The sequence below is a fragment of the Salmo salar genome, chromosome ssa11 (genome assembly GCF_905237065.1).
Source record: "Salmo salar chromosome ssa11, Ssal_v3.1, whole genome shotgun sequence".
NCBI classification, from domain to species: Eukaryota; Metazoa; Chordata; class Actinopteri; order Salmoniformes; family Salmonidae; genus Salmo; species Salmo salar.
The window spans coordinates 44,121,367-44,144,698 of NC_059452.1; the positions used below are offsets into that span (position 1 = coordinate 44,121,367).

At 35.1% G+C, this 23,332-nt stretch overlaps 1 protein-coding gene across 1 annotated transcript in view; it reads right to left on the bottom strand.

Moving 5' to 3' along the window:
• Nucleotides 1–268: 268 nt before the first annotated feature.
• Nucleotides 269–23,332, bottom strand: part of LOC123725166 (LIM domain only protein 7-like) — a 33,488-nt gene continuing 10,424 nt past the window's right edge. Inside the window, exon 2 of the mRNA XM_045689635.1 lies at nucleotides 269–4,991. Within this exon, the coding sequence (XP_045545591.1) occupies nucleotides 4,088–4,672 (585 nt within the window). The 5' untranslated portion in view covers nucleotides 4,673–4,991 and the 3' untranslated portion in view covers nucleotides 269–4,087. The remainder of the gene's footprint in view (nucleotides 4,992–23,332) is intronic.

Here is a 23,332-nt window from a genome sequence, read left to right on the forward strand (position 1 = left end):
TTATAGATAACTACTAATGCCCTTCCTCTCTACCACAGACTATCTGCACTGACTCTATGCCTATTCTCAGGTCATATCAGACCTGTATATCGGACCTGTATATCAGACCCCTGTATATCGGACCTGTATATCGGACCCCTGTATATTACACTTGTATATCAGACCCCTGTATATCGGACCTGTATATCAGACCCCTGTATATCAGACCTGTATATTACACCTGTATATCAGACCTGTATATCAGACCCCTGTATATCAGACCCCTGTATATCAGACCTGTATATTACACCTGTATATCAGACCTGTATATCAGACCTGTATATCAGACCCCTGTATATAAGACCCCTGTATATCAGACCTGTATATTACACCTGTATCGGACCCCTGTATATCAGACCCCTGTATATCAGACCTGTATATCAGACCTGTATATTACACCTGTATATCTGACCCCTGTATATCAGACCTGTATATCAGACCTGTATATCGGACCTGTATATCAGACCTGTATATCGGACATGTATATCGGACCCCTGTATATCAGACCCCTGTATATCAGACCCCTGTATATCAGACCCGTATATCAGACCTGTATATCGGACCCCTGTATATCAGACCCCTGTATATCAGACCCCTGTATATTACACCTGTATATCAGACCTGTATATCAGACCCCTGTATATCAGACCTGTATATCAGACCCCTGTATATCAGACCTGTATATCGGACCCCTGTATATTACACCTGTATACTGGACCTGTATATCGGACCCCTGTATATTACACCTGTATATCGGACCCCTGTATATCGGACCTGTATATCGGACCCCTGTATATCAGACCCCTGTATATTACCCCTGTATATCGGACCCCTGTATATCGGACCCCTGTATATCAGACCTGTATATCGGACCCCTGTATGTATATCGGACCTGTATATCGGACCCCTGTATATCGGACTTGTATATCGGACCTGTATGTATATCAGACCTGTATATCAGACCCCTGTATATCAGACCTGTATATTACACCTGTATATCAGACCCCTGTATATCGGACCTGTATATTACACCTGTATATCGGACCCCTGTATATCGGACCCCTGTATATCGGACCTGTATATCGGACCTGTATATCAGACCTGTATGTATATCGGACCTGTATATCGGACCCCTGTATATCGGACCTGTATATCAGCCCCCTGTATATCAGACCTGTATATCAGACCTGTATATTACACCTGTATATCAGACCCCTGTATATCAGACCCCTGTATATCAGACCTGTATATCAGACCCCTGTATATCAGACCTGTATATCAGACCCCTGTATATCAGACCCCTGTATTATCAGACCTGTATATCGGACCTGTATATCGAACCTGTATATCGGACCTGTATATCGGACATGTATATTACACCTGTATATCAGACCCCTATATATCAGACCCCTATATATCAGACCCCTGTATATCAGACCTGTATATTACACCTGTATATCGGACCTGTATATCAGACCCCTGTATTATCAGACCCCTGTATTATCAGACCTGTATATCGGACCTGTATATCGAACCTGTATATCGGACCTGTATATCGGACATGTATATTACACCTGTATATCAGACCCCTATATATCAGACCCCTATATATCAGACCCCTGTATATCAGACCTGTATATTACACCTGTATATCGGACCTGTATATCAGACCCCTGTATATCAGACCTGTATATCAGACCCCTGTATATCGGACCTGTATATCGGACCTGTATATCAGACCCCTGTATATCAGACCCCTGTATATCGGACCTGTATATCGGACCTGTATATCGGACCTGTATATCGGACATGTATATTACTCCTGTATATCAGACCTGTATATCAGACCCCTGTATATCAGACCTGTATATCGGACCCCTGTATATCAGACCTGTATATCGGACCTGTATATCGGACATGTATATTACACCTGTATATCGGACCTGTATATCGGACATGTATATTACACCTGTATATCGGACCCCTGTATATCGGACCTATATATCAGACCCCTAGATATTACACCTGTATATTGGACCCCTGTATATTGGACCCCTGTATATTGGACCCCTGTATATCAGACCCCTGTATATCGGACCCCTGTATATCGAACCCCTGTATATCGGACCCCTGTATATCAGACCTGTATGTATATCGGACCTGTATATCGGACCCCTGTATATCAGACCCCTGTATATCGGACCCCTGTATATCGGACCCCTGTATATCAGACCTGTATATCAGACCTGTGTGTATATCGGCCCCTGTATATCGGCCCCTGTATGTCAGACCTGTATATCAGTCCTGTATATCAGACCTGTATATCAGACCTGTATATCGGACCCCTGTATATCGGACCCCTGTATATCGGACCCCTGTATATCGGACCCCTGTATATCGGACCTGTATATCGGACCCCTGTATATCGCACCCCTGTATATCGGACCCCTGTATATCGGACCCCTGTATATCAGACCTGTATGTATATCGGACGTGTATATCGGACCCCTGTATATCAGACCTGTATGTATATCGGACCTGTATAGCGGACCCCTGTATATCAGACCTGTATGTATATCGGACCTGTATATCGGGCCCCTGTATATCAGACCCCTGTATATCGAACTTGTATATCGGACCTGTATGTATATCAGACCTGTATATCAGACCCCTGTATATCAGACCTGTATATCGGACCCCTGTATATCGGACCCCTGTATATCGGACCTGTATATCGGACCTGTATATCGGACCTGTATATCAGACCTGTATGTATATCGGACCTGTATATCGGACCTGTATATCGAACCCCTGTATATCGGACCCCTGTAAATCAGACCCCTGTAAATCAGACCCCTGTATATCGGACCCCTGTATATCGGACCCCTGTATATCGGACCTGTATGTATATCGGACCTGTATATCAGACCCCTGTATATCAGACCTGTATATCAGAGACCTGTATATCAGACCTGTAATTCGGACCTGTATATCAGACCCCTGTATATCAGACCCCTGTAAATCAGACCCCTGTATATCGGACCTGTATATCAGACCCCTGTATATCAGACCTGTATATCGGACCCCTGTATATCGGACCTGTATATTGGACCTGTATATCAGACCTGTATATCGAACCCCTGTATATCAGACCTGTATATTGGACCCCTGTATATCGGACCTGTATGTATATCGGACCTGTATATCAGACCCCTGTATATCAGACCTGTATATCAGAGACCTGTATATCAGACCTGTAATTCGGACCTGTATATCAGACCCCTGTATATCAGACCCCTGTATATCGGACCTGTATATCAGACCTGTAATTCGGACCTGTATATCAGACCCCTGTATATCAGACCCCTGTATATCGGACCTGTATATCGAACCCCTGTATATCAGACCCCTGTATATCGGACCTGTATATCGGACCCCTGTATATCAGAGACCTGTAATTCGTACCTGTATATCAGAGACCTGTATATCAGACCCCTGTATATCAGAGACCTGTAATTCGTACCTGTATATCAGAGACCTGTATATCAGACCTGTAATTCGGACCTGTATTTAACAGCATCCTCATGTTTCTTCTCATGTCCTGTTTTATTTCTATCTCACTGGCTTTATTGTGCATTGATGGGAAAGAGCTCACAAGTTAACATTTCACTGTACTGTTTTAGACCTGCTTCATCCTGTGCATGTGACATTAAAACTAAACTTGAAACTCCTTGTTCTGCCCACTATGTTTCATTTGCTCCCTTTGGAAACAACACTGCTGGTGTATCTTGCTTTACTTCTGAAAATCTTTTGACTGATTTCTCACGGAGGTTGACTGTCCACTTTTGAATCATGTAGCAGGAGTCACAGAAGAGCCGTAGGTTCCGTATTCTGCCCTCCGCTCCGACCTCCGATGCGCCCAGCAGCTCAGACTTACAGTTGATGCACTTGAAACAGGTCAAATGATAAACGAGCCCCAGGGACTCGATGACCATGGCGGCTCCCTTGACCAGTGCCGTGTCACAGAAAGTACAGATTCTCTTGCCATTCACTGTCCTGCTGCTTTCATGCACGGATAGGAATGACTGAGACTTGGGGCCAGTAGAAGGGGAAGAGGTGAGGGAGAGCGCTGGTTGCTTCCAACCCCGGCTCCTCTGAGGGAGCTCATGGAGAGAGAGGACTTCGTGGCTGAGCCGGAATGACCTCTGACCCCGCCGATGTTGGTGTTGAGGGCAGAGTGAGGCCAACTGTAGTTGAGGATGGAGGAGGTGCTTTCCGGTGTCCACGACGAGCGCCAGGAAGAGCAGATGTCCAGGTTGTCGAGAGACTTGCCTTTCCTGATGGGTCCGGCGGCAGGGTGCTTGCTGGTGGAGCACTGGCGGATCCAGCTGTTGTCGTTGCGTAGTCTGACTTTCTTTTTCATCTCCTGCAGGATCTGCTGCCTCTCCAGCTGTGCCTTGGGCAGGTTCTGCTGACCCTTTATCCACGATGCCTCACCCAGCCCGTCACTGCTCGTCACTTTGATCTCTGGTTTCTCCACATGGTCCAGCTCAGGAGTGGATTTGGACTTTGCCCTGTCTGCCATGGATGTCTCAGGCTGGACCTTGCCGGTATAGCCATAGGAGTCCTCCATCGATTGCTTCTCCCTCTCTCTCTCCCTCTCCTTCTCTCTGCACTGTTGTTCCGCAGTCTCCTGGTGCCCCCTCTCTTCTTCCCTAAAGTCCTCCTTCCTCGTCTGCCACCTCAGCCCCTCCTCCTGTCCCCTTCCCTCTTCCTGGTGCCCGCTCTCCTCTTCCCTAATGTCCTCCTTCCTCGTCTGCCACCTCAGCCCCTCCTCCTGTCTCAGTCTCCTTCCCTCTTCCTCCTGTTCCTCTCTCGTCTTCTTCTCCAAGTTGTTTCTCCGTAGTACGACTTCTTCAGTGAGAGACAGTACACAGACACGTATTATAGTCCTATAACAATACAGAGAGACAGTACACAGACACGTATTATAGTCCTATAACAATACAGAGAGACAGTACACAGACACGTATTATAGTCCTATAACAATACAGAGAGACAGTACACAGACACGTATTATAGTCCTATAACAATACAGAGAGAGACAGTACACAGACACGTATTATAGTCCTATAACAATACAGAGAGACAGTACACAGACACGTATTATAGCCCTATAACAATACAGAGAGACAGTACACAGACACGTATTATAGCCCTATAACAATACAGAGAGACAGTACACAGACACGTATTATAGCCCTATAACAATACAGAGAGACAGTACACAGACACGTATTATAGCCCTATAACAATACAGAGAGACAGTACACAGACACGTATTATAGCCCTATAACAATACAGAGAGACAGTACACAGACACGTATTATAGCCCTATAACAATACAGAGAGACAGTACACAGACACGTATTATAGTCCTATAACAATACAGAGAGACAGTACACAGACACGTATTATAGTCCTATAACAATACAGAGAGAGACAGTACAGACACGTATTATAGTTGTATAACAATACAGAGAGACAGTACACAGACACGTATTATAGTCCTATAACAATACAGAGAGAGACAGTACAGACACGTATTATAGTCCTATAACAATACAGAGAGACAGTACAAGATGTGCAATGAACCACCTAAAGGTTTCAGATTGTTATATGGTCTATCTATGTAGACTAGGAGTTCTCACATATTTTGCTTCGCAACCCACCAACTGAGGTGTCTGTTGAGTTGTGACCCACCAACTGAGGTGTCTGTTGAGTTGCGACCCACCAGCTGAGGTGTCTGTTGAGTTGCGACCCACCAGCTGAGGTGTCTGTTGAGTCGCGACCCACCAGCTGAGGTGTCTGTTGAGTCGCGACCCACCAGCTGAGGTGTCTGTTGAGTCGCGACCCACCAGCTGAGGTGTCTGTTGAGTCGCGACCCACCAGCTGAGGTGTCTGTTGAGTCGTGACCCACCAGCTGAGGTGTCTGTTGAGTCGCGACCCACCAGCTGAGGTGTCTGTTGAGTCGTGACCCACCAGCTGAGGTGTCTGTTGAGTCGCGACCCACCAGCTGAGGTGTCTGTTGAATCGCGACCCACCAGCTGAGGTGTCTGTTGAGTCGCGACCCACCAGCTGAGGTGTCTGTTGAGTTGTGATCCACCAGCTGAGGTGTCTGTTGAGTTGCGACCCACCAGCTGAGGTGTCTGTTGAGTTGTGATCCACCAGCTGAGGTGTCTGTTGAGTTGCGACCCACCAGCTGAGGTGTCTGTTGAGTTGTGATCCACCAGCTGAGGTGTCTGTTGAGTTGTGATCCACCAGCTGAGGTGTCTGTTGAGTTGTGACCCACCATAAGGGTTGAAAGGTGAAAAAATATACTAAGACTAAAGAATAAGTAGAAAATAGATAAATAAAACCCTTCTTCAATACATCTAACAATGTAGATTTGAGAATGGGCTATTGGGACCAATTTTAAGAAATTGACTGCATAATAATACCATTATTTGTAACTGCCATAGACCATATAACAATGTGAAACCTTTAGACCCTGTGAATGTAGATACACCAGACCAAGAACAAAGATTGAGTCACTGCAGCACCAGCCTCCCAGGACATGATACAGACTCACCTACTATCCACTATAACATTACTAAGAGATATTACATGATACAGACTCACCTATTATAAACTATAACATTACTAAGAGATATTACATGATACAGACTCACCTATTATAAACTATAACATTACTAAGAGACATGATACAGACTCACCTATTATACACTATAACATTACTAAGAGACATGATACAGACTCACCTATTATACACTATAACATTACTAAGAGACATGATACAGACTCACCTATTATACACTATAACATTACTAAGAGATATTACATGATACAGACTCACCTATTATAAACTATAACATTACTAAGAGACAGGACATGATACAGACTCACCTATTATAAACTATGACATTACTAAGAGACATGATACAGACTCACCTATTATACACTATAACATTACTAAGAGACATGATACAGACTCACCTATTATACACTAACATTACTAAGAGACATGATACAGACTCACCTATTATACACTATAACATTACTAAGAGACATGATACAGACTCACCTATTATACACTATAACATTACTAAGAGACATGATACAGACTCACCTATTATACACTATAACATTACTAAGAGACATGATACAGACTCACCTATTATACACTATAACATTACTAAGAGACAGGACATGATACAGACTCACCTATTATACACTATAACATTACTAAGAGACATGATACAGACTCACCTATTATACACTAACATTACTAAGAGATATTACATGATACAGACTCACCTATTATACACTATAACATTACTAAGAGACATGATACAGACTCACCTATTATAAACTATAACATTACTAAGAGACATGATACAGACTCACCTATTATACACTATAGCATTACTAAGAGACATGATACAGACTCACCTATTATACACTATAACATTACTAAGAGACATGATACAGACTCACCTATTATAAACTATAACATTACTAAGAGACATGATACAGACTCACCTATTATACACTATAACATTACTAAGAGACATGATACAGACTCACCTATTATAAACTATAACATTACTAAGAGACATGATACAGACTCACCTATTATACACTATAACATTACTAAGAGACATGATACAGACTCACCTATTATACACTATAACATTACTAAGAGACATGATACAGACTCACCTATTATACACTATAACATTACTAAGAGACATGATACAGACTCACCTATTATACACTATAACATTACTAAGAGACATGATACAGACTCACCTATTATAAACTATAACATTACTAAGAGACATGATACAGACTCACCTATTATAAACTATAACATTACTAAGAGACATGATACAGACTCACCTATTATACACTATAACATTACTAAGAGATATTACATGATACAGACTCACCTATTATACACTATAACATTACTAAGAGACAGGACATGATACAGACTCACCTATTATACACTATAACATTACTAAGAGACATGATACAGACTCACCTATTATACACTATAACATTACTAAGAGACATGATACAGACTCACCTATTATACACTATAACATTACTAAGAGACATGATTCAGACTCACCTATTATACACTATAACATTACTAAGAGACATGATACAGACTCACCTATTATAAACTATAACATTACTAAGAGACATGATACAGACTCACCTATTATAAACTATAACATTACTAAGAGACATGATACAGACTCACCTATTATACTCTATAACATTACTAAGAGACATGATACAGACTCACCTATTATACACTATAACATTACTAAGAGACAGGACATGATACAGACTCACCTATTATACACTATAACATTACTAAGAGACATGATACAGACTCACCTATTATAAACTATAACATTACTAAGAGACATGATACAGACTCACCTATTATACACTATAACATTACTAAGAGACAGGACATGATACAGACTCACCTATTATACACTATAACATTACTAAGAGACATGATACAGACTCACCTATTATACACTATAACATTACTAAGAGACATGATACAGACTCACCTATTATAAACTATAACATTACTAAGAGACAGGACATGAGACAGACTCACCTATTATACACTATAACATTACTAAGAGTCATGATACAGACTCACCTATTATACACTATAACATTACTAAGAGACATGATACAGACTCACCTATTATACACTATAACATTACTAAGAGACATGATACAGACTCACCTATTATACACTATAACATTACTAAGAGACATGATACAGACTCACCTATTATACACTATAACATTACTAAGAGATATTACATGATACAGACTCACCTATTATACACTATAACATTACTAAGAGACCGGACATGATACAGACTCACCTATTATACACTATAACATTACTAAGAGACATGATACAGACTCACCTATTATACACTATAACATTACTAAGAGACATGATACAGACTCACCTATTATAAACTATAACATTACTAAGAGACATGATACAGACTCACCTATTATACACTATAACATTACTAAGAGACATGATACAGACTCACCTATTATACACTATAACATTACTAAGAGACATGATACAGACTCACCTATTATACACTATAACATTACTAAGAGACAGGACATGATACAGACTCACCTATTATACACTATAACATTACTAAGAGACATGATACAGACTCACCTATTATACACTATAACATTACTAAGAGACATGATACAGACTCACCTATTATAAACTATAACATTACTAAGAGACATGATACAGACTCACCTATTATACACTATAACATTACTAAGAGACATGATACAGACTCACCTATTATAAACTATAACATTACTAAGAGACATGATACAGACTCACCTATTATACACTATAACATTACTAAGAGACATGATACAGACTCACCTATTATACACTATAACATTACTAATAGACATGATACAGACTCACCTATTATACACTATAACATTACTAAGAGATATTACATGATACAGACTCACCTATTATACACTATAACATTACTAAGAGACATGATACAGACTCACCTATTATACACTATAACATTACTAAGAGATATTACATGATACAGACTCACCTATTATACACTATAACATTACTAAGAGACATGATACAGACTCACCTATTATACACTATAACATTACTAAGAGACATGATACAGACTCACCTATTATACACTATAACATTACTAAGAGACAGGACATGATACAGACTCACCTATTATACACTATAACATTACTAAGAGATATTACATGATACAGACTCACCTATTATACACTATAACATTACTAAGAGACATAATACAGACTCACCTATTATACACTATAACATTACTAAGAGACATGATTCAGACTCACCTATTATAAACTATAACATTACTAAGAGACATGATACAGACTCACCTATTATACACTATAACATTACTAAGAGACATGATTCAGACTCACCTATTAAACACTATAACATTACTAAGAGACATGATACAGACTCACCTATTATAAACTATAACATTACTAAGAGACATGATACAGACTCACCTATTATACACTATAACATTACTAAGAGATATTACATGATACAGACTCACCTATTATACACTATAACATTACTAAGAGACAGGACATGATACAGACTCACCTATTATACACTATAACATTACTAAGAGACATGATACAGACTCACCTATTATACTCTATAACATTACTAAGAGACAGGACATGATACAGACTCACCTATTATACACTATAACATTACTAAGAGACATGATACAGACTCACCTATTACAAACTATAACATTACTAAGAGACATGATACAGGCTCACCTATTATACACTATAACATTACTAAGAGACAGGACATGATACAGACTCACCTATTATACACTATAACATTACTAAGAGACATGATACAGACTCACCTATTATACACTATAACATTACTAAGAGACATGATACAGACTCACCTATTATACACTATAACATTACTAAGAGTCATGATACAGACTCACCTATTATACACTATAACATTACTAAGAGACAGGACATGATACAGACTCACCTATTATACACTATAACATTACTAAGAGACATGATACAGACTCACCTATTATACACTATAACATTACTAAGAGACATGATACAGACTCACCTATTATACACTATAACATTACTAAGAGACAGGACATGATACAGACTCACCTATTATAAACTATGACATTACTAAGAGACATGATACAGACTCACCTATTATACACTATAACATTACTAAGAGACATGATACAGACTCACCTATTATACACTAACATTACTAAGAGATATTACATGATACAGACTCACCTATTATAAACTATAACATTACTAAGAGACACTGATACAGACTCACCTATTATACACTATAACATTACTAAGAGACATGATACAGACTCACCTATTATACACTATAGCATTACTAAGAGACATGATACAGACTCACCTATTATACACTATAACATTACTAAGAGACATGATACAGACTCACCTATTATACACTATAACATTACTAAGAGACATGATACAGACTCACCTATTATACACTATAACATTACTAAGAGACATGATACAGACTCACCTATTATACACTATAACATTACTAAGAGATATTACATGATACAGACTCACCTATTATACACTATAACATTACAAAGAGACATGATACAGACTCACCTATTATACACTATAACATTACTAAGAGATATTACATGATACAGACTCACCTATTATACACTATAACATTACTAAGAGACATGATACAGACTCACCTATTATACACTATAACAATACTAAGAGATATTACATGATACAGACTCACCTATTATACACTATAACATTACTAAGAGACATGATACAGACTCACCTATTATACACTATAACATTACTAAGAGACATGATACAGACTCACCTATTATACACTATAGCATTACTAAGAGACATGATACAGACTCACCTATTATACACTATAACATTACTAAGAGATATTACATGATACAGACTCACCTATTATACACTATAACATTACAAAGAGACATGATACAGACTCACCTATTATACACTATAACATTACTAAGAGATATTACATGATACAGACTCACCTATTATACACTATAACATTACTAAGAGACATGATACAGACTCACCTATTATACACTATAACAATACTAAGAGATATTACATGATACAGACTCACCTATTATACACTATAACATTACTAAGAGACATGATACAGACTCACCTATTATACACTATAACATTACTAAGAGACATGATACAGACTCACCTATTATACACTATAACATTACTAAGAGACATGATACAGACTCACCTATTATACACTATAACATTACTAAGAGACAGGACATGATACAGACTCACCTATTATACACTATAACATTACTAAGAGACATGATACAGACTCACCTATTATACACTATAACATTACTAAGAGACATGATACAGACTCACCTATTATAAACTATAACATTACTAAGAGACATGATACAGACTCACCTATTATACACTATAACATTACTAAGAGACATGATACAGACTCACCTATTATAAACTATAACATTACTAAGAGACATGATACAGACTCACCTATTATACACTATAACATTACTAAGAGACATGATACAGACTCACCTATTATACACTATAACATTACTAATAGACATGATACAGACTCACCTATTATACACTATAACATTACTAAGAGATATTACATGATACAGACTCACCTATTATACACTATAACATTACTAAGAGACATGATACAGACTCACCTATTATACACTATAACATTACTAAGAGATATTACATGATACAGACTCACCTATTATACACTATAACATTACTAAGAGACATGATACAGACTCACCTATTATACACTATAACATTACTAAGAGACATGATACAGACTCACCTATTATACACTATAACATTACTAAGAGACAGGACATGATACAGACTCACCTATTATACACTATAACATTACTAAGAGATATTACATGATACAGACTCACCTATTATACACTATAACATTACTAAGAGACATAATACAGACTCACCTATTATACACTATAACATTACTAAGAGACATGATTCAGACTCACCTATTATAAACTATAACATTACTAAGAGACATGATACAGACTCACCTATTATACACTATAACATTACTAAGAGACATGATTCAGACTCACCTATTAAACACTATAACATTACTAAGAGACATGATACAGACTCACCTATTATAAACTATAACATTACTAAGAGACATGATACAGACTCACCTATTATACACTATAACATTACTAAGAGATATTACATGATACAGACTCACCTATTATACACTATAACATTACTAAGAGACAGGACATGATACAGACTCACCTATTATACACTATAACATTACTAAGAGACATGATACAGACTCACCTATTATACTCTATAACATTACTAAGAGACAGGACATGATACAGACTCACCTATTATACACTATAACATTACTAAGAGACATGATACAGACTCACCTATTACAAACTATAACATTACTAAGAGACATGATACAGGCTCACCTATTATACACTATAACATTACTAAGAGACAGGACATGATACAGACTCACCTATTATACACTATAACATTACTAAGAGACATGATACAGACTCACCTATTATACACTATAACATTACTAAGAGAAAGTCATGATACAGACTCACCTATTATACACTATAACATTACTAAGAGACAGGACATGATACAGACTCACCTATTATACACTATAACATTACTAAGAGACATGATACAGACTCACCTATTATACACTATAACATTACTAAGAGACATGATACAGACTCACCTATTATACACTATAACATTACTAAGAGACAGGACATGATACAGACTCACCTATTATAAACTATGACATTACTAAGAGACATGATACAGACTCACCTATTATACACTATAACATTACTAAGAGACATGATACAGACTCACCTATTATACACTAACATTACTAAGAGATATTACATGATACAGACTCACCTATTATAAACTATAACATTACTAAGAGACATGATACAGACTCACCTATTATAAACTATAACATTACTAAGAGACATGATACAGACTCACCTATTATACACTATAACATTACTAAGAGACATGATACAGACTCACCTATTATACACTATAGCATTACTAAGAGACATGATACAGACTCACCTATTATACACTATAACATTACTAAGAGACATGATACAGACTCACCTATTATACACTATAACATTACTAAGAGACATGATACAGACTCACCTATTATACACTATAACATTACTAAGAGACATGATACAGACTCACCTATTATACACTATAACATTACTAAGAGATATTACATGATACAGACTCACCTATTATACACTATAACATTACAAAGAGACATGATACAGACTCACCTATTATACACTATAACATTACTAAGAGATATTACATGATACAGACTCACCTATTATACACTATAACATTACTAAGAGACATGATACAGACTCACCTATTATACACTATAACAATACTAAGAGATATTACATGATACAGACTCACCTATTATACACTATAACATTACTAAGAGACATGATACAGACTCACCTATTATAAACTATAACATTACTAAGAGACATGATACAAACTCACCTATTATACACTATAACATTACTAAGAGACATGATAGACTCACCTATTATACACTATAACATTACTAAGAGACATGATACAGACTCACCTATTATACACTATAACATTACTAAGAGACATGATACAGACTCACCTATTATACACTATAACATTACTAAGAGACATGATACAGACTCACCTATTATACACTATAACATTACTAAGAGACATGATACAGACTCACCTATTATACACTATAACATTACTAAGAGACATGATACAGACTCACCTATTATAAACTATAACATTACTAAGAGACATGATACAGACTCACCTATTATACACTATAACATTACTAAGAGATATTACATGATACAGACTCACCTATTATACACTATAACATTACTAAGAGACAGGACATGATACAGACTCACCTATTATACACTATAACATTACTAAGAGACATGATACAGACTCACCTATTATACTCTATAACATTACTAAGAGACATGATACAGACTCACCTATTATACACTATAACATTACTAAGAGACAGGACATGATACAGACTCACCTATTATACACTATAACATTACTAAGAGACATGATACAGACTCACCTATTATAAACTATAACATTACTAAGAGACATGATACAGACTCACCTATTATAAACTATAACATTACTAAGAGACATGATACAGACTCACCTATTATACACTATAACATTACTAAGAGATATTACATGATACAGACTCACCTATTATACACTATAACATTACTAAGAGACCGGACATGATACAGACTCACCTATTATACACTATAACATTACTAAGAGACATGATACAGACTCACCTATTATAAACTATAACATTACTAAGAGACATGATACAGGCTCACCTATTAAACACTATAACATTACTAAGAGACATGATACAGACTCACCTATTATACACTATAACATTACTAAGAGTCATGATACAGACTCACCTATTATACACTATAACATTACTAAGAGACATGATACAGACTCACCTATTATAAACTATAACATTACTAAGAGACATGATACAGACTCACCTATTATACACTATAACATTACTAAGAGACATGATACAGACTCACCTATTATACACTATAACATTACTAAGAGACATGATACAGACTCACCTATTATACACTATAACATTACTAAGAGACAGGACATGATACAGACTCACCTATTATACACTATAACATTACTAAGAGACATGATACAGACTCACCTATTATACACTATAACATTACTAAGAGACATGATACAGACTCACCTATTATAAACTATAATATTACTAAGAGACATGATACAGACTCACCTATTATACACTATACCATTACTAAGAGACATGATACAGACTCACCTATTATACACTATAACATTACTAAGAGACATGATACAGACTCACCTATTATACACTATAACATTACTAAGAGACATGATACAGACTCACCTATTATAAACTATAACATTACTAAGAGACATGATACAGACTCACCTATTATACACTATAACATTACTAAGAGACATGATACAGACTCACCTATTATACACTATAACATTACTAAGAGACATGATACAGACTCACCTATTATACACTATAACATTACTAATAGACATGATACAGACTCACCTATTATACACTATAACATTACTAAGAGATATTACATGATACAGACTCACCTATTATACACTATAACATTACTAAGAGACATGATACAGACTCACCTATTATACACTATAACATTACTAAGAGATATTACATGATACAGACTCACCTATTATACACTATAACATTACTAAGAGACCGGACATGATACAGACTCACCTATTATACACTATAACATTACTAAGAGACATGATACAGACTCACCTATTATACACTATAACATTACTAAGAGACATGATACAGACTCACCTATTATAAACTATAACATTACTAAGAGACATGATACAGACTCACCTATTATACACTATAACATTACTAAGAGACATGATACAGACTCACCTATTATACACTATAACATTACTAAGAGACATGATACAGACTCACCTATTATACACTATAACATTACTAAGAGACAGGACATGATACAGACTCACCTATTATACACTATAACATTACTAAGAGACATGATACAGACTCACCTATTATACACTATAACATTACTAAGAGACATGATACAGACTCACCTATTATAAACTATAACATTACTAAGAGACATGATACAGACTCACCTATTATACACTATAACATTACTAAGAGACATGATACAGACTCACCTATTATACACTATAACATTACTAAGAGACATGATACAGACTCACCTATTATACACTATAACATTACTAAGAGACATGATACAGACTCACCTATTATACACTATAACATTACTAAGAGACATGATACAGACTCACCTATTATACACTATAACATTACTAATAGACATGATACAGACTCACCTATTATACACTATAACATTACTAAGAGAATACATGATACAGACTCACCTATTATACACTATAACATTACTAAGAGACATGATACAGACTCACCTATTATACACTATAACATTACTAAGAGATATTACATGATACAGACTCACCTATTATACACTATAACATTACTAAGAGACATGATACAGACTCACCTATTATACACTATAACATTACTAAGAGACATGATTCAGACTCACCTATTATACACTATAACATTACTAAGAGACAGCATGATACAGACTCACCTATTATACACTATAACATTACTAAGAGATATTACATGATACAGACTCACCTATTATAAACTATAACATTACTAAGAGACATAATACAGACTCACCTATTATACACTATAACATTACTAAGAGACATGATTCAGACTCACCTATTATAAACTATAACATTACTAAGAGACATGATACAGACTCACCTATTATACACTATAACATTACTAAGAGATATTACATGATACAGACTCACCTATTATACACTATAACATTACTAAGAGACATGATACAGACTCACCTATTATACACTATAACATTACTAAGAGACATGATACAGACTCACCTATTATACACTATAACATTACTAAGAGACAATGATACAGACTCACCTATTATACACTATAACATTACTAAGAGAACATGATACAGACTCACCTATTATACACTATAACATTACTAAGAGACATGATACAGACTCACCTATTATACACTATAACATTACTAAGAGACAATGATACAGACTCACCTATTATACACTATAACATTACTAAGAGACAGGACATGATACAGACTCACCTATTATACACTATAACATTACTAAGAGACATGATACAGACTCACCTATTATACACTATAACATTACTAAGAGATATTACATGATACAGACTCACCTATTATACACTATAACATTACTAAGAGACATGATACAGACTCACCTATTATACACTATAACATTACTAAGAGATATACATGATACAGACTCACCTATTATACACTATAACATTACTAAGAGACATGATACAGACTCACCTATTATACACTATAACATTACTAAGAGATCATGATACAGACTCACCTATTATACACTATAACATTACTAAGAGACATGATACAGACTCACCTATTATACACTATAACATTACTAAGAGATCATGATACAGACTCACCTATTATACACTATAACATTACTAAGAGACAACTGATACAGACTCACCTATTATACACTATAACATTACTAAGAGACATGATACAGACTCACCTATTATACACTATAACATTACTAAGAGACATGATACAGACTCACCTATTATACACTATAACATTACTAAGAGACATGATTCAGACTCACCTATTATACACTATAACATTACTAAGAGACATGATACAGACTCACCTATTATACACTATAACATTACTAAGAGATACATGATACAGACTCACCTATTATACACTATAACATTACTAAGAGACAGACATGATACAGACTCACCTATTATACACTATAACATTACTAAGAGACATGATACAGACTCACCTATTATACACTATAACATTACTAAGAGACAGTACATGATACAGACTCACCTATTATACACTATAACATTACTAAGAGACATGATACAGACTCACCTATTATACACTATAACATTACTAAGAGACATGATACAGGCTCACCTATTATACACTATAACATTACTAAGAGACATGATACAGACTCACCTATTATACACTATAACATTACTAAGAGACATGATACAGACTCACCTATTATACACTATAACATTACTAAGAGTCATGATACAGACTCACCTATTATACACTATAACATTACTAAGAGACAGGACATGATACAGACTCACCTATTATAAACTATAACATTACTAAGAGACATGATACAGACTCACCTATTATACACTATAACATTACTAAGAGACATGATACAGACTCACCTATTATACACTAACATTACTAAGAGATATTACATGATACAGACTCACCTATTATACACTATAACATTACTAAGAGACATGATACAGACTCACCTATTATAAACTATAACATTACTAAGAGACATGATACAGACTCACCTATTATACACTATAACATTACTAAGAGACATGATACAGACTCACCTATTATACACTATAGCATTACTAAGAGACATGATACAGACTCACCTATTATACACTATAACATTACTAAGAGACATGATACAGACTCACCTATTATACACTATAACATTACTAAGAGACATGATACAGACTCACCTATTATACACTATAACATTACTAAGAGACATGATACAGACTCACCTATTATACACTATAACATTACTAAGAGATATTACATGATACAGACTCACCTATTATACACTATAACATTACAAAGAGACATGATACAGACTCACCTATTATACACTATAACATTACTAAGAGATATTACATGATACAGACTCACCTATTATACACTATAACATTACTAAGAGACATGATACAGACTCACCTATTATACACTATAACATTACTAAGAGATATTACATGATACAGACTCACCTATTATACACTATAACATTACTAAGAGACATGATACAGACTCACCTATTATAAACTATAACATTACTAAGAGACATGATACAAACTCACCTATTATACACTATAACATTACTAAGAGACATGATAGACTCACCTATTATACACTATAACATTACTAAGAGACATGATACAGACTCACCTATTATACACTATAACATTACTAAGAGACATGATACAGACTCACCTATTATACACTATAACATTACTAAGAGACATGATACAGACTCACCTATTATACACTATAACATTACTAAGAGACATGATACAGACTCACCTATTATACACTATAACATTACTAAGAGACATGATACAGACTCACCTATTATAAACTATAACATTACTAAGAGACATGATACAGACTCACCTATTATACACTATAACATTACTAAGAGATATTACATGATACAGACTCACCTATTATACACTATAACATTACTAAGAGACAGGACATGATACAGACTCACCTATTATACACTATAACATTACTAAGAGACATGATACAGACTCACCTATTATACTCTATAACATTACTAAGAGACATGATACAGACTCACCTATTATACACTATAACATTACTAAGAGACAGGACATGATACAGACTCACCTATTATACACTATAACATTACTAAGAGACATGATACAGACTCACCTATTATAAACTATAACATTACTAAGAGACATGATACAGACTCACCTATTATAAACTATAACATTACTAAGAGACATGATACAGACTCACCTATTATACACTATAACATTACTAAGAGATATTACATGATACAGACTCACCTATTATACACTATAACATTACTAAGAGACCGGACATGATACAGACTCACCTATTATACACTATAACATTACTAAGAGACATGATACAGACTCACCTATTATACACTATAACATTACTAAGAGACATGATACAGGCTCACCTATTAAACACTATAACATTACTAAGAGACATGATACAGACTCACCTATTATACACTATAACATTACTAAGAGATCATGATACAGACTCACCTATTATACACTATAACATTACTAAGAGACATGATACAGACTCACCTATTATAAACTATAACATTACTAAGAGACATGATACAGACTCACCTATTATACACTATAACATTACTAAGAGACATGATACAGACTCACCTATTATACACTATAACATTACTAAGAGACAGGACATGATACAGACTCACCTATTATACACTATAACATTACTAAGAGACATGATACAGACTCACCTATTATACACTATAACATTACTAAGAGACATGATACAGACTCACCTATTATAAACTATAACATTACTAAGAGACATGATACAGACTCACCTATTATACACTATACCATTACTAAGAGACATGATACAGACTCACCTATTATACACTATAACATTACTAAGAGACATGATACAGACTCACCTATTATACACTATAACATTACTAAGAGACATGATACAGACTCACCTATTATAAACTATAACATTACTAAGAGACATGATACAGACTCACCTATTATACACTATAACATTACTAAGAGACATGATACAGACTCACCTATTATACACTATAACATTACTAAGAGACATGATACAGACTCACCTATTATACACTATAACATTACTAATAGACATGATACAGACTCACCTATTATACACTATAACATTACTAAGAGATATTACATGATACAGACTCACCTATTATACACTATAACATTACTAAGAGACATGATACAGACTCACCTATTATACACTATAACATTACTAAGAGATATTACATGATACAGACTCACCTATTATACACTATAACATTACTAAGAGACATGATACAGACTCACCTATTATACACTATAACATTACTAAGAGACATGATACAGACTCACCTATTATACACTATAACATTACTAAGAGACAGGACATGATACAGACTCACCTATTATACACTATAACATTACTAAGAGATATTACATGATACAGACTCACCTATTATACACTATAACATTACTAAGAGACATAATACAGACTCACCTATTATACACTATAACATTACTAAGAGACATGATTCAGACTCACCTATTATAAACTATAACATTACTAAGAGACATGATACAGACTCACCTATTATACACTATAACATTACTAAGAGATATTACATGATACAGACTCACCTATTATACACTATAACATTACTAAGAGACAGGACATGATACAGACTCACCTATTATACACTATAACATTACTAAGAGACATGATACAGACTCACCTATTATACACTATAACATTACTAAGAGATATTACATGATACAGACTCACCTATTATAAACTATAACATTACTAAGAGACATGATACAGACTCACCTATTATACACTATAACATTACTAAGAGATATTACATGATACAGACTCACCTATTATACACTATAACATTACTAAGAGACAGGACATGATACAGACTCACCTATTATACACTATAACATTACTAAGAGACATGATACAGACTCACCTATTATACTCTATAACATTACTAAGAGACAGGACATGATACAGACTCACCTATTATACACTATAACATTACTAAGAGACATGATACAGACTCACCTATTACAAACTATAACATTACTAAGAGAATATACATGATACAGGCTCACCTATTATACACTATAACATTACTAAGAGACATGATACAGACTCACCTATTATACACTATAACATTACTAAGAGTCAGGACTGATACAGACTCACCTATTATACACTATAACATTACTAAGAGACAGGCATGATACAGACTCACCTATTATACACTATAACATTACTAAGAGACATGATACAGACTCACCTATTATAAACTATAACATTACTAAGAGACATGATACAGACTCACCTATTATAAACTATAACATTACTAAGAGACATGATACAGACTCACCTATTATACACTATAACATTACTAAGAGATATTACATGATACAGACTCACCTATTATACACTATAACATTACTAAGAGACCGGACATGATACAGACTCACCTATTATACACTATAACATTACTAAGAGACATGATACAGACTCACCTATTATACACTATAACATTACTAAGAGTCATGATACAGACTCACCTATTATACACTATAACATTACTAAGAGACATGATACAGACTCACCTATTATAAACTATAACATTACTAAGAGACATGATACAGACTCACCTATTATACACTATAACATTACTAAGAGACATGATACAGACTCACCTATTATACACTATAACATTACTAAGAGACATGATACAGACTCACCTATTATACACTATAACATTACTAAGAGACAGGACATGATACAGACTCACCTATTATACACTATAACATTACTAAGAGACATGATACAGACTCACCTATTATACACTATAACATTACTAAGAGACATGATACAGACTCACCTATTATAAACTATAACATTACTAAGAGACATGATACAGACTCACCTATTATACACTATACCATTACTAAGAGACATGATACAGACTCACATATTATACACTATAACATTACTAAGAGACATGATACAGACTCACCTATTATACACTATAACATTACTAAGAGACATGATACAGACTCACCTATTATAAACTATAACATTACTAAGAGACATGATACAGACTCACCTATTATACACTATAACATTACTAAGAGACATGATACAGACTCACCTATTATACACTATAACATTACTAAGAGACATGATACAGACTCACCTATTATACACTATAACATTACTAATAGACATGATACAGACTCACCTAT